Below are 15907 nucleotides of genomic sequence, written 5' to 3'. Positions count from 1 at the left end.
GAAGGAAATTAGTACCAGGTTTATTCTGAACTGACAGGCCTGATGATTTTCTTGGTATGAATGTGTGTGTAAGTTTTAACTGTTTGATCTGTCAGCAAATCACTTTATACAAACCACACCATTTAATGACTGTTTTCATTTTTTTGTGTTCAGAAGAGCTCTTTGACTTAAGGTAAAACACCTCAAATAGAGCCCTATAAATACCTTCATTACATTTATTCTAGTTGTCATCAACAGATTTTAGCATATCATTTTACCCATATAAAGCTATCTTAAATCTCATATATACTTGACTGTATACCCAGCCTTAGGTCTTGAATGACTTTTGATAATGTTTACTGTTAATTAAACCAGAAGAGTTTCACAAGGAAGTGTACATTAATTTCCAGAGGCCTTATGTTTTCTAGTTCTAGTGAGTAAAACAAATACATTGAAATACGTAACCTACTATATAACTCTACTTCTTAGAGAATTAGTCCTCAAGTGTCTTAGTGTTTGTATAAGGTCTTCTAACATTCACAGTGCTCATTGGTACCAAGCATGATATAAAGGGTTTGGGTTGAGTAAAAGACTATTATCAGATATTTACTAATTTTTTTCATTAAGCTAAGCTATCATAGTATGGTATATAGGGCACTGGTTTCTAGTCTTGGTCCTCACAGAGACTGTCTGTAAGACCTTGAGCAAATCACTCAACTTCTTTGAGATTATCAGTCTCAACCATCCAATAGGAAACTATCACAGTTACCTCAAAAGACCACTTTTAGTGCTAATTTTCTCTTAATCTGTGATTGCAGTAAAATATATCCCATTTTCAGTGTCTAGCCTTTAAGGTTAAATTGATTATTTTACTCCATGGTTAAGGCCAAGCTATTTTTTTTTTAACTCTTGAGGACATATCTATGGAAATACGTCTTTTCTAGTTGTTGAAGATGTTTTTCTCTCTGTGTGTTTATTTAAGGACAGAGCTGATAAAGTCAACAGTAGACAATTTCATATGTGCATTTAAACACTTACTTTCCTATGGCTCATTATTTTGAACCATATAAATGAAATGTTTAAAAACTTCCCCTTCTCTCTGTAATAATTGTGTTCCATAGTCAGCTAAAGGGACACACACATACACACATACAACACACAGAACATAACATAAAAGTATCTTTTTTTTTAAAATTTATTTATTTTATTTGTTTTTGGCTGCATTGGGTCTTCGTTGCTGCAGGCGGGCTTTCTTTAGTTGTGGTAAGCGAGGGCCACCCCCCGTTGCTGCATGCCGTGTGAGGGGGGGCCCTTGCTGTGGTGGCCTCTCCCCCTGCAGAGCATGGGCTCCAGGCGCACGGGCTGCAGTAGTTGTGGCTCGCCAGCTCTAGAGCACAGGCTCAGCAGCCGCAGTGCACGGGCCTAGCCGCTCCCCGGCATGTGGGATCTTCCCTGACCAGGGATTTCTGAGGTCTGGTGCTGTGCAGGTGAAAGGTCCCGCGGGGGTCCTGCTTTCTGCTTCCTAGTCTGGGAGAAGAGAGTGTCTGGATCTCTTCAGGGAAATGCAAGAAGTTCGGCAGCCACAGGAGGACAGGGTAGAGGGAAGACTGAATCTAAACGCCTCCCTCCTTTTTCTCATGTGCTGCTGGCTGCTGCCTCATGCTTTTTCCTCTCTTTCTATCTCTCAGAAGTTGTGCTGAGAGAAAAAAACACAGGCCAGAAAAGGGATGCACCCTGGACTGGTGTGTGTGTGTGTCTGTGTGTGTGTGTGTGTGTGTGTGTGTGTGTGTGTGTGTGTGTGTGTATGTCCCCAGAGGCTGCAACCACAGTTCCTCTGATGAACCCTGGAGGCGGCCCAGGTCCTGATTGGTGGTTGCCATGGAGACCCACCTAAGCCTCTTTCACCTGAGCTGTATTATCTGAAGAGGGCGCCTCTCTGACCTGACAGTCACCTGAGAAGACCCAGGGGGTGAGAGCGAGCCTGTGTCCAGATGGCATTCTCTGCCCTGTCCTCCCCCAGCGGGCACTTGGGGTGGCACAAACTGAGGGAGCCAGACCACGCTCGCTGCACCCTCTGTAGAGCCCTAGGTGGACCTGCTCGGGGCAGATGTTTCCAGCTACTTGGTGAATGGTTCCTGGCCAGAACCCACTCTTTCCACCCACTCCCTCCACCAGGAGAGGGGTGATTCAGGAGCAGAGGGCAGGGGCCTTCACCTTTAATCACCACATCCTCACCTGTCCTCCTCTATGCTAATCGAAATTCTCTCCTTCCCTCAAGTCAAGCTGAAGTGCAGAAAGTTCTTCTGATGTTCTGGAGGAGGGGCCAGGCTGAGGAAATAATCCAGGGAGAGGAGGAAAGACGGACTGTGAGTACTGAGTTTGAGGTATTTGCGTTAACACGAGGGGCTGGCAGGAGCCCTCCTGTGGCTGTTCTCCCGAACCCCACGTTCACCTCTGGGCTTCCTGCCTGTCTCTGTGCTCTGGGCACTGTCACTTGCAGACTATTCTGGCTTCGGGCCCATGTGGGCCAGACTTCCCCTAACAGACATCAGAAACCGACGCATGCTGCCCTGTGGGGTGCCTCAGGGGTGCTCGACTGGGCACTAAGCTGCATTGTAATAGACCTCAAGTGATGCTGTGCCACGTACCAGGTGGTAGAGTGACTTCTGGATACATCTTGTCCTGATTGTATTGAAGATAAAGCAGAGGGCATCGCCAAGAAGAAATTAAACCATGCCTGATGAGCTGCCTCGCACTGCTCACCCGCCTGCCTGCAGCTTTGACTGTGTTCCTGGGTGAAACGCCACTTTGCGCTTCCTCTGTGGCTGGTTCCGTTAGGCCTATCTGCCGTCCCTCCTCATCCAGCTGCTCAAGCAGGGGTCTTGAGTCAGGAGCTGGACCATATACCTCTCTTGACCAGTTCACAGCCCAACAGTCCCAAAGATTGGGAAGGTCTCTTGGGGAGAGAAGACTGCCATGTTTTGAGGAGCTGAAGTTGACCTCCTCGCACTCACAGTTCCCTGGTGGCCTCCACCCCAGGACCAGCTAAGGCCAGAGCAGCCTGGGGCAGGTAGCCAGGAGTCCCCACCTCTGAGCATCCCACCTCTATCCTGACGCAAGGGCAGAAATTCCAAGGCATTTCCATGCTGGGGAGAAGGGAAGAGCGGGATGAGAAGGCTCTGCTCTCCCTTTGGGAAAGTTGCTAAAAAGTGACAAGAAGAGGTCAGTGACTAAGTCACAAATTCGTTCATGCAACACGTATGTCTAGAGCACTGTTGTGTGCAGGCATACCAATTGCTTGATGAGGGTGTGTGATCCCATTCCCCTCCCCCTCGCTCCACGCTTACCAGCCAAGGCCCCGTGAGGCTGGGTCAGATGAGTAGAAGGTGGAATTCTTGCAGGAGAGTGGGGAGCAGAGTCAGTATTAGGGTTCAGAGTTAAATGCCTTTATCTTCCTGCTGTATAATCTTGGGTCCACCACAGACCATTCTATGTGAATGAAAAAATTCATCCCGTGGATTAGTCTTAAAACCTCACCCTCAAACACACACATGCGCACGTGCACACACACACAATGCACACACACACAATTAATGTAAAAGAGATCATGCCGGTTCTGAGCCATCAAAGGAAGATCCCTCTGCAGCAGTGTGCTAAGGACTCCTGACCTGTGACTTTGGGGAACATGCACATAGATGACCAGGTCCTTAGCATCCTCCCTCTCGACATAGCTGGCCCCTTCCCTGTACTTTTCAGTGATGCCTTCAACCAGGAGAGGGGGATGATCCCCTCTCTCCTCCCTCCCCCACCTGCTGCCTTGACACCACAAAGAGGGCTCGATGTTTGTGTTGACTGCTCATTTCTTTTCATCTGTTAACCTGTGGAGGCTTTGTGATTATCCACACTGAGTGTGAGTTTGTACTGGGGAGAGAAGGTGGTTGTGGTTTTTTTCTCTCATTCGACATCAATGGAGGTTGTCAAAGCATAGGTAAATATTCAGCAACCATTCAAATGGAGAAACACCAGTGGGGCCCATGACATTGCCTCACAAATGGTGTTTGATTAATAAATTGGAGATGTGGAATTGCGAAGCCATTGGTGCAGGGCTGGATTAAAAACATCTTAATCATAGAGTTCTTTTGGGAACTTGCAGGTGTGACAGTATCAGTGGCTAAATATTTTATATATATATATATGTATATGTATATACATATATATACATTTTTTATATATGTATATACATATACATACATATATATATGGAATATCTAGCCCTGAAGTTTCTTATATTGCTGCCTAGTTGACAGTGGACATTCCAACAGTCTCTCAAATTCAGTGTTTCCAAAACTGTACTCAGTCTTCTCTACCCACCAGCTCCTCCTCTTGACTGCCTTATTCCTATTAATGAGGCTACCATTAGCCCCATATCTAGTCTTGATACCTGGATTTACCTTGGGACTGTTTTTGTGTTGTTTTGTTTTGTTTTTGCGTCAAACTTATGCCACTCATTTGCAGAATGGAACTCTTCCTTGCCTCTTTTGGCCAGCCCCTTCTTTTTATCTCTGTTGGCCACCTTCTAACAACAGGTGCTTATATCAAATCCTCACTTTGTATTTTTCCGAACTTCCTTGAGTAGGAAAATTTGGAGTTTCACAAATATTTATCATTCAAAATTATTTATGAGATAAAAGTAACACAAAGAGGAGTGGGCTGCAATTGTTTGAAAATTAGAAATGCTTATATGTTGAACATTTATTAAGGCAAACTATAATTAATGCCCCTTTAATTCTAATTTTTTCATATTTCAAAGAATTATTTCAAGGGTAAGCAAACTTTTTTCTGTGAAAGCCCAGATAGTAAATATTTTAGGCAACTGCTCAACTATGCCACAGTATCCTGAAAGCAGCCATAGACAATGTATAAGTGAGCATGGCAGTGTTCCAATAAAACTTTGTTTATGGACATTCCCACTTGAATTTCTTATAATTTTCACATATCACAAAATAATCTTTTGATTCTTTTCAACCATTTTAAAATGTGAAAATAGTTTTTAGTTTGTGGGCTATACAGGAACAGGCTAGATTTGGCTCACAGGCCTTAGTTTGCAGTGGACCCCTGCATTATGCAAAGATTGGGAGAGGAAAGCAAAGATGACTCCACACTATAGAAGCTTATTTTAAATATGTAAAATAACATTATCAATATGTAGCAAGTCCTGTATGCTTTAATATACAAAGAACTTTAAAAATACTATGTAATGGATGCCCAGCGCACAAAAATGGAACTCCATTAAAATATAAATGTTACAAGAATTTAATACTATAAAAAACACACTTTTTTTCTTGGTTGCTGAGTTTTTGTTTTTCCACTTTGGAATAGAGATGGACTTTGGAGAGGAATGATGGGTTAGATCTATTAGCAAGGCCCAATTAAAAGTTTAGTGATTTTTCCTCCCCTTGGCGGACTTCCCTAGATCAAGCCTAGTCATTAGGCCTCATTTTATTTATATTGGTGCTTCACCCGTCATAGTGATTCAAGAAATGGTTGATGTGACAGAGGTGATTGTTGTGTTTGATAGTGCTTCAGCTCTTTGTGAAAAGCATTTTTTAAAATGAGTATTATCTTTAGATATTTCCTATGCATCCTTGTCCTACTTGCTTATTCAAAGCTTTAAGTGTAGCTGCTTATTGTTAGATCAAGTAAAGGTCACTAGAAAACCAAAGGTGGTAAGTCACACTTCCTTTTACAGCTACAGGGGCTATTTGACACTCTGGCAGCTATCAGAGTATTTCACACTTCATTGAAAAGCCAAGAAAATTATTCACAAATCATACTGAAGAGTTTTACTTAATATATTGTGTTTTTAGCACCTGGGGTTTTAAAACTGTAAAAAGAATACAGAAATTGTAGTCTCAGCTCAGCAACTGAGTAACTTTGCCTGTTTCTGGGCCTCAGTTTTCTAATTTTTAATCAAGAAAGTTATGATTTCATTATTGCCTCCAAAACATTATGATGCTAAGAGCTATTAATTATTTAGGCATTAACTGTTATAGGCATTGAAGGGAAGGTGACATCATTTAAATTTTACTTAGCCCAGAAGATTTCATGGGTAGTAGTAATATCTGAGTGGATGAGATTTCAGTTTAAGCATTTGGAGGAGGCTACTCAAAATGTGGCCCTCAGCACATTTTGTAGCATCAGTAACGCCTGGGAGCTTGTTATAAATACAAATTCTTGTGCCCCACAGACCTCCAGATTCCAAATCAGAATCTCTGGTGGTAGACTCCAGGAATGCTTTAAGCAAGTTTTACTGGTTATTCGTTTGCATGTTGTAGTTTGAGAAGCACTGTTCTAGGTCCCAAACATATGCAGGTTGAAGTATTTTGCAGAGGTTTGATAAGACAGATGACTTAAAATGAAGATAGAAGCCATACTAAGTACAAATACTAATGCCAAGAATTTTGGATTTATTTATAGAAAATTGAGCCATTTAAATTTTTGATTGGTGGAGTGCTATTATGAAAGCAAATGTAGTAAGATTAGCCTAATGGTTATAATGTAGAATAGAGTTGAAAGGGGGGACTTCTAAAGGAGTGGTTCTTAAAGCCTTGCTACCCAGACAGTGGTCCTCAGACTGGCATTGGCATGAATTTGGGTACTTGTTGGGAATGCAGAATCTCAGGCCTCATCTCAGATCAGCTGAGTCTGAATTTGTAGTTTAACAAGAACCCCAAGGTGATTCATTCATACTCACATTAAAGTTTGAGAATCCTTGGCTTAGAGCAGTAGTCTGTGGGACATACAATGGAATCACCTGTAAAGAGTTCATATATTTAATCCCCACTCTAGATCACCCTAATATGACTATCAGACTACCCAGATGATTCGTAAACAATTTGGAAACCTTTGTGCTGAAACAGTGGTTGTAACCATGTCTGCACAAAAAATCCCATAGTGTAGACCATATCTCAAATCAATAAAATTGGAATTTCTGAGAGTGGACCCCCAGACACTAGTATATTAAACTTCTCCAGATGATTCTAGTGTACAGCCAAGGTTGAAAACCAGTGTACTAGAGGGAGTGACAGGAGTTAGAATGTTATTGCACTAATTCTGCTGTGAACTGATAAAGGGCCTGGATTTGTATGGTGGTATTAGAAATGGAAAGAATGAGGCAGATGCATTTAGGTGACTTGGTCAGTTGATACAAGAAAGTAAGGGAGAGAAAGGTTAAAAATGATGGAGACTTTAAAATGTTATTATTAACAATGTTGAGCTGTCTTTGGATAATATAATTTTCTCTCTTTGATTTTTTTTTGCATTTTGTGTAACAATCTGCTATCATATCTATAATTAGAGTAAAATAAATTAACTTTATTTTTAAGTAAACTGAGCATGGTTTTGAACCTAGTTCACTTTGAAGCCTGCTAACAATTGACAGACATTTAGAAAGTAAGATGAGGTGTTGTATGTCAACTACACTTTAGTAGTAAAAAGAAAAAAAAAAATTAAAAGTGAGATAAGGAATTGGTTAGAAGGAAGGGAGAATATCTTGCGTTTTCATTTAGAAGGAGATTGCGGTCTTAGATTATCCACCTGAAATGATATTCAGGCTATGGAAGATTAGAACTAACCGGGAGTAATGAATATAGATTTAGAATTAAATGTTATCTGCAAGATAAGGTATAGATGAGAAATCCAAGAAAAAGACTTTATAGATAAAATTACAGAATTAAAGTCAGCATCAACTTGGAGAATGCCTGTGTTTAAAGGGAGTGAGAACAATAAGTGGCCTACAACAAAAACCAAAAAAGCAGAGGAGAGAACCAAAATAATACATTGTCGAGGACGCCAAGAGAAGAATTCCAAGGAGAGGAGGTAGTCAGTCATTTGATGTGCTTCAGAAAGGGCAAGGAATTAAAAGACTGATAAGGCTGTTGGATTTGAGAGGTATTAATGACTTTCAGGAATATTATAGTGAAGTGGGCAGAGTAGAAGTCAGATTGCTGGGAGAAATTGAGTAATGTGCTGAGGAAGCAGAGAGACAGCGGGTGTCAGTCACTAATTTGACAAATGTGGCCAAGAGAGAAAGTAAAGTATTGGGGAAATGACAAGAAGGCTAACAGAATTAAGATAGGGGACTCCTGTACCAGGAGCCAGTAGAAAGTCAGAGAGTGAAGATGGAGGGAGTAATGGAGTGCTCAAGGTCATAGAGGAAACAGATGAGGAAATGGTAATTTTACAACCAGAAGAGACTAAGAATCATCTTTTTTTTACATTTTTTCTCAAGATTATGTAAGCCTCATTTTATAGATGGACCTGGTAAACTGAGACTTACAGAAGTTAAATGACTTGTTCAGAGTCAACCAGCCATTTAGATGATGGATCAAAGGGGTGGGAAGGGATTTGTCATGAACTAGGGGCTGTCCTTCCCCTCTTCCTCTGGGATTATGAACAGAAAGGAAGGCAAAATTGATAAACAGATGCGCTGAGATAGTGATAATTGGATGTTTCTTTTAAGGTAGAAAATTGTATGTACCACCAAGTGTCTGAGATAGGCTAAAAAACACATTTGAATAAAATATTCAGTTCTCCTTGCTTGAGAGTGGAGAAAATGATACTTAGAATGCTTTGGTTGAAGCATTTAAAAACTACCTCTTCAGAACCACGTGTAACACCCTATTATGTAAAAGCAAAACACCTGACTTTATGCAGCAAAAGTTTAACAGATATCTTGACATCTTCTGCTTTCTTGTGTTCCAGCCTTAGGCCCCAAAGGTCAGTATGCTGAAATTCTTTTTCAAAAAGTAATCCTCCGATGTCAGGCAGTACTGCTGATAGCTAGCTAGCTTCTATGCCAAAGGTAGCATATACGTTGATTTTCCTTGCCAAGACAAATGCTGTAAACATGGACCCTCCATTCCATCACTGATTATGAGTTTCTATCCAGGTACCAATTGCAGCAATGAGATACAGGTTTTTGTGGCCCCTCACCCCACTCCCATCAGACTCATTTGGGGACTCCTTTCGAATTACCAATCAAGGCAAGAAGTCTCAAGTTCTAAAAACGGTCAACAGTGACTCTCAACAATGACTTCTTGCACATCCCCTCTCCTCACATCCCCTCTCCACACATCCTTTTTTTTTTTTTTTTTTAAACCCCAAGGAATGCAGTCTATACTCTGGAAGGTTCCTCTTACCAATATTCTGGAATGGCACAGCCTCTTAAATTTTGTTGTCTTTGCTTTTGCTAAAGACTAGGGTGATTAAGTTAAAGATGATTTATCTTGCTTGCTAATATTTAGAATCTCTTCTGTGGTAGTATCTGTTGTGGAAGTAAATCAATTCATGGCTTTGAAAGCCATTCCAGTGTGCATTTTAGAAATCATTTTCTGCTACTCTGAATATCAAAGAACCATAGAGTAAAGTCAGCTCTCAGTTCTGTAGCAGCCAGAAGCAAATAGTCTGTTTTGTGTTAGTGAAGCAGAAAGGCTGAAAACAGTAACAGACCCTGCAATAGGTATGATAAGTCTGTGGACTTAATACAAGTCGCCAGTATTGAACAGAGAAGGTAATATAAATATGTCAGTTTCCATGCCACACAGGCCGTAGTCTAGGGTCATTGCTTGTCAAACTTTAATGTGCATAAGAATCTCCTGGAGATGAGAATCAGATTCTGATTTAGAGGCCTGGAGTGGGAGGGGCTTGGGTGGTAGCCCTGAGAGTCAGCATTTCTAACAAACCCCCTGGTGTCCCCAGACCACATTTAGACTAAAAAGGTTCCAGGTGGTAAATAGCAGCTGATATGACCTTGCCTTCAGGCTCCAGAAGGTGGCTGCAACAGTGACAGCTGAGAGCTATTGCTTCACAGATTTTTTTTCTGTAAAGGGCCAGATGTAGTGGGTAAATATTTTAAGCTTTGTGACCATAAGCCTATGTTTCATATTCTTCTTGGTTTGTTTACTTGTTTTTACAACTTAAAAAATGTTTTAAACCATCTTAACTCTGAGGTATACCTTTGGCTTAGAGCAAGAAGCCAAAGTCATATCCATTGGGCTTGTCAAGTTAGCCCATGGCTTCCAGGCCTGGCATTGGTATAAGTCCCTTATTTTATCAGGGCCTCTTGGGATGACTGTGGAGGAACTGTAAGGATGACAGTTCCAAAAGCAATAAAAGAACTTTACAGGAAGATCTGTGTGTTTGTTGGAGGGAGAGGAGATAAAATTATTTGGAAGAAAATGAAAAGAAGCTACCATTCTTATTAACCCACATAAAAAATGAAAATCTCTAAAAAGTATTCACATTTAGATCATAAATAAGATCTGGCCAGAACTTTATGGTGGGCCCAGAATACATGTGACTTCTTTATTTTGTGATCAGCCTATTCTTTGGGTCAGTACAATGTCCAGTCATGGTTAAGAACTTGGTCAAACTTGTGTCTGAATCCCAGTAGTTGAGTAACTTTGGTCAACTTGTTTAACTCTTCTGAAACATTATAATATCCCTGCCACTTGGGGTTGTTAATATTAGGTAAGAATATGTATTTGAAGTCCCAGCATAGTGCTTAGCACTTAGAAAACAATACGTGGTGGCTGTTACTGTGTTGTTATGGTTGTGACTGAATTCTATAAAAGAATCAGCTCCATCACTAATTGTCAGGCTGTCCTTTAGGGTTGTCCTAGATTATGGCCCTCATGGTATTCATGTCCTTGTTAATGTCTCTGCAGACATACTGGGGAACCTTGAACCTATAGCCCTTAATAACAACATATTTAACTTCTGCAAAACCAGCAGAAACCTCAGTAGTGAACAGTCAAGTCCCTATTCCATGTATTTTTAAAAGTGGGATTTCCTTGGGCGAAATCCTGCCTTTAAATATCAAGAGATTTGGTAGAGTATCTTCCCAACTTGGCTATCAGTAGCTATTCCCATTGCTTATTTTGAGGAATATTGAAAACAGTTTTGCTCCCATTGCTTATTTGGAGGAATATTGAAAACAGTTTTGCTTCAGTGATTTGCTCAACCGAATTTTATTTCAGCGTTTAGCTGGATAATGAATGATACAAATGAAAACTTTTGTCCGCCTTGTCAGGACATCCAAGTATTAGTGGTTAAAGTAACAGTATTGGCTGTGCCCTTCTTGTTTAAGAAAGATTTATAGAAATGTATAAAATTTAGAGCATTGAATGACTATAAAATTATTCATTTTTAAGTAAAACTTTGGATTGGACAGAATGCTTAAGAATTTCTTTGTAAAGTTTAAGAAATTGGTTTGTTGTTTTTAACCAAAGGAAGTCATCTTTTTTTTTTTAATAAATTTATTTATTTCATTATTTATTTTTATTTTTGGCTGCGTTAGGTCTTTGTTGCTGTGCATGGGCTTTCTCTGGTTACAGCAAGCGGGGGCTCCTCTTCGTTGCGGTGTGCGGGCTTCTCATTGCGGTGGCTTCTCTTGTTGGGAGCACGGGCTCTAGGCGTGGGCTTCAGTAGTTGTGGCATGCGGGCTCAGTAGTTGTGGCTCGCGGGCTCTAGAGTGCAGGCTCAGTAGTTGTGGCGCACGGGCTCAGTTACTCTGCGGCATGTGGGATCTCCCTGGGCCAGGGCTCGAACCTGTGTCCCTTGCATTGGCAGGCAGATTCATAACCACTGTGCCACCAGGGAAGCCTCAAAAGGAAGTCGTCTTAACGCTAATAAGCAAGAATTGCTAATCTTAAAATTAGAAGCCACTGGTATCTAAATAACTTTTATTGTCATTTCAGATACATACTGTTGAATTTTTGTTATGCTTACTTTATTAAAATTTTTTTAATAGGCAGCATGAAATAACTTGTCATTTAAATCTATAGTTGCAAGTTTTTTTTGTTTTTTTTTTAAATAAATTTATTTATTTATTTTTGGCTGCATTGGGTCTTCATTGCTGCGTGCGGGCTTTCTCTAGTTGTGGCGAGTGGGGGCCACTCTTCCTTGCGGTGTGTGGGCTTCTCATAGAGGTGGCTTCTCTTGTTGGAGAGCAGGGACTCTAGGCGCACCGGCTTCAGTAGTTGTGGCTCAAGGGCCCTAGAGCACAGGCTCAGTAGTTGTGGCGCACAGGCTTAGTTGCTCCGCGGCATGTGGGATCTTCCCGGACCAGGGCTCGAACCCGTGTCCCCTGCATTAGCAGGCGGATTCTTAACCACCGCGCCACCAGGGAAGTCCTATAGTTGAAAGTTTTTGAAAAAATCTTTTTTAGCTTTTAGTAAAACATGGAGGAGACTTGTTTGCTGAGAATGAGAATAAAGATACTCCTTGTGATTGTGCTGAAAAGCAACACCACAAAGATTTGGCCCTCAATCTGGAATCTCAAATGGTATTCTCACGAGATCCTGAAGCTGAAGAAATAGAAGCTGAATATGCTGCATTAGACAAACGAGAGGTAAGTTTTTTTTAATAAAAAAATTATATGGATTTTATATTAAATTTTATTTTTTTCTTCTTTAAAACCCAGTCTGTGTGGTCTTCTTTGCAATATGCTAAATATCCTGTGATCTACATAGCCATAAGTATGAAAATACATCTAGAAAACCTGGAGGTGGTGTCTGTCCTTTAGCATATGTAAGTATGTTTAATTACATATAAATAGAGATGCTGACTCCAAGACTCCAGTCCTGTACTTCAGTCTCTGCCTGTCTTCTGGATTGCTCTTACCAACAAACATGCTTTGGTAACTCCCATCTTAAAAAACAAAACAACCTCTCCATTGACCACTCTTCCCCAGCCCTGTCCCTGTCCCCCTTCACTTGTAGCCCCATATCTCTGATCTTCATATGAGAAAAACAAAACTTAAGAGCTGTCTGTACATACCAACTTCCTCACCTTCCCTTCACTCTTCAGCCCATTGCAATGTGACTTTCTTCCCTTCTACTCTGATGGAACTGCACTGATGTGGACATCAAGAGTCACTGTGTTGCCAAATCCAGTAGGTGCTTTTCTCTCCTCATCTTACTTGAATTCCTCAGCACCACTTGACATAATTATCCACTCCATTAGTGAAACACTCTTCCTTTGGCCTCAGCGACATTGCTTTCTGGTTTTCCTCTAAGTCTTCCTTGTCTCAGTAAACATTACCTCCATCCGCTCAAGCATAAATGTGGCAAGCATTCTCGATTCCTCACATCCAAGCAGTCTGGGAATTCTGTCAGTTTACCTTCAAAGTTATAACCTAAATCCATTTACTCCTCCCATTCTCTACTCCTACCTCCCTAGGTCCTCTCCACCTTCACTTCTCATCTGAACTACTCTAGTAGTTTCCTGACTGGTCTCCTTCTGTTCTCGTCCCCTTAAAATCCATTTTGTGCACAGTAGCCAGAGTGCCTTTTAAACTTAAATTAGGTCATATCACTTAAACCATAGAGTGACTTTTCATAGCACTTAGAATAAAATCCAAACTGTTTGCTCAGATATAAGACCTTATATGGTCTCGCCACTATTTACCTCTCCAACATGATCTCAAATGTTCTTTCCTGACACACTTTGCTCTAATTGTAGTACCTAGACTATACTAAGGCTTTTGCATTTCCTGTTCCTTATGTCTAAAATCATTTCCCAAGTTTTCTCTTGACTATATCAGTTCTGCAGAGAGGCAGTCTTAGACCATTCTTTCTGAAATAGACCCCTCTCCTTCCATTATTCTTTACCATATACCCTGTTTATTTTTCGTAGCACTTATCACATGCTGTAATTATTTTGTTTATATATTTTTATAGTTTACTTGTTTACTGCCTTTCTCTTTTATTAGATTGTCAACTTTATGAGGGCCAGAACCATAACTGCCTTATTTAGCAGAATATTTTCAGTGTCTAACACACTGCATGCACAGTGGGCATCCATAAATATTTCTTAAATAAAGAAATTATTATAAGACACAGTAAATTTTTTCCTCTAAAAACAATTCTGATTCTTCAGTGTTCAGTGCTAACTTGATTCTGAGAGGACTTATATAACTATTATTTGTATGTGTTTAGGCACTTTAATTTGCCATTCCTCTTTAAATTAGTTTTCTTTTTCTTTCTTTGTATCAGTATTGGACTGCTTTGAAGGTTATTGCTGGTTTGTGTTAATCTGAAAAAGAAGCAGTTTATCTTTCCAGCAGGAAAGAGAAAGTCACCTTCATTTTAATCCCTCCTGCAGAAGAAAGGGGTACTGCCCACTTGGAACTGAGCAATGTATTGAAATGCTTCACATGACCTTTGCAGAAATATAGTTATAGTTCCATTGCAGAAATTCAGAGTGAATATGTTACATGTTCATGAAGGCAATATGTCTTTCTCCTTCAAGGACTATTTTTCTTCCATTGTAACGTATTTAAGTTTTAAACTGTGCATTAAAAAAAAAGAATCTATACAGATTGCTTTATATCAATATTATTCCTTTCTTAATGTATCTAAAGTCAAATTTTATTTGGTTCAACATAAATTAGGTAGAATGATGGCTAATCTGAAAAAGAACATTTAGGAAATATACCAGGAAATAAACAGTTGCCACCACTGGGAATAGCAGGAAATATTGGTTTTCATTGCTGAGGCAGGGAAGATACCTGGAGTCCCAAATCTGAACTTGGAACACAGTTTCTAGAAGCAATGTTATATATAGTGTATAAATTCTAGACTGGAATGAATACTACAAATTTAATCATTAAAGGATTTGGTAGGTTTTTGCAGGACAAAGTGTGGTTCATAAATTAGCTTAAAAGCAAACTGTACATGATGATTTGGGGGCACTTTTTAAAGGATAGTTTGGATTAAATTTGTCCTTTTTCCTTTTTTAGTTAACCCCTATATAGAATAGTTTAGGTTAAATTTTTATTTCTTTTTCTACTTAAGGTTATAGGATACCTGTAATATGTAGAGATTCATGGCAGTATAGCTGAATGCATATATAGGTGTAGTAGACTATTAATACAGTGTGATATGAAATGTATTCAGCATTAAGTTTTTACTATCTTTTGTAAAAAGAGTAACACTGCAGACTGATTGAGTGCGTGCTCTGCCCCTGTTTAAAGCTTTTTAACATCCCCAGTGATTTTTCTTTAATTTTTTTTTTTTTTTGGCCGTGCTGAGTGGCATGTGGGATCTTAGTTCCCTGACCAGGGATTGGACCCGCGCCCCCTGCATTGGAAGCACGGAGTCTTAACCACTGGACCGCCAGGGAAGTTCTTTAATTTTTTAATTAAAATTTTTTCAGCCAAACACCCACTTTATAAGAAGAAGCAGAATGAAAATTTTAAATATTCATTATTCTACCACTTATAAATAATACTTGTAACATTTTGCCTTCCATTTTTCATCAGTGTGATGATATTGTATATTTTACATCCTGTAGTTTTTTTTTTTTCCTTAACGTTTTTTGATATTCACAAACTCATCATGGAAAACATTTTGAATGACTGCTAACTACTCTAACATGTAGATGTCCTATAACTCCCTTAAAGTACATTTGGGATACTTGCATTTTGTCACTTTTAAAAGTAACATTGGAATTGACCAGTTTTGTTCATATTTTGATTAGACCTTAGGATAGATTCCTATAAGTAAAGTTATTGAGTCACAAGATCAGTATTTTAAAGGCTCATGATACGTGATGCTTAGTCATTAAATGATAATCCAATTTCTGTTTTTACCCACAGTACATCAGAGGGCCATCTCACTGCAACCTTACCAATATTGAGGGGTGTTTTTGTTTTTGTTTTTTCCAAACCTTGGCCAGTTTGTTAAGTAAAGAGTTTGTATACTTAAGGATGTTTATGTTTTTATAACTTTTGACATTTTAAATTTACTGATTGTCACAAATTCCTTATATATTAAAAGCAACACACTTTTTATGTTTAAATCTTGGCAGTTTCTTTTGCAGTCAAGTCTGTCAGTCTTTCCTGTCATTAATACACTCATTGCTT

The 15907-nt window shown here is 39.7% G+C and overlaps 1 protein-coding gene across 5 annotated transcripts in view; it reads left to right on the top strand.

Moving 5' to 3' along the window:
* Positions 1 to 15907, top strand: part of ANKIB1 (ankyrin repeat and IBR domain containing 1) — a 135957-nt gene that overhangs the window by 71414 nt on the left and 48636 nt on the right. For all 5 annotated transcript variants that reach the window (XM_061198567.1, XM_061198570.1, XM_061198568.1 and 2 more), the window contains one exon: positions 12209 to 12391. In XM_061198567.1, the coding sequence (XP_061054550.1) occupies positions 12209 to 12391 (183 nt within the window). The remainder of the gene's footprint in view (positions 1 to 12208; positions 12392 to 15907) is intronic.

This window comes from Eubalaena glacialis, chromosome 8 (genome assembly GCF_028564815.1).
Source record: "Eubalaena glacialis isolate mEubGla1 chromosome 8, mEubGla1.1.hap2.+ XY, whole genome shotgun sequence".
NCBI classification, from domain to species: domain Eukaryota; kingdom Metazoa; phylum Chordata; class Mammalia; order Artiodactyla; family Balaenidae; genus Eubalaena; species Eubalaena glacialis.
This window is presented reverse-complemented; position numbering and strand designations above follow the sequence as displayed.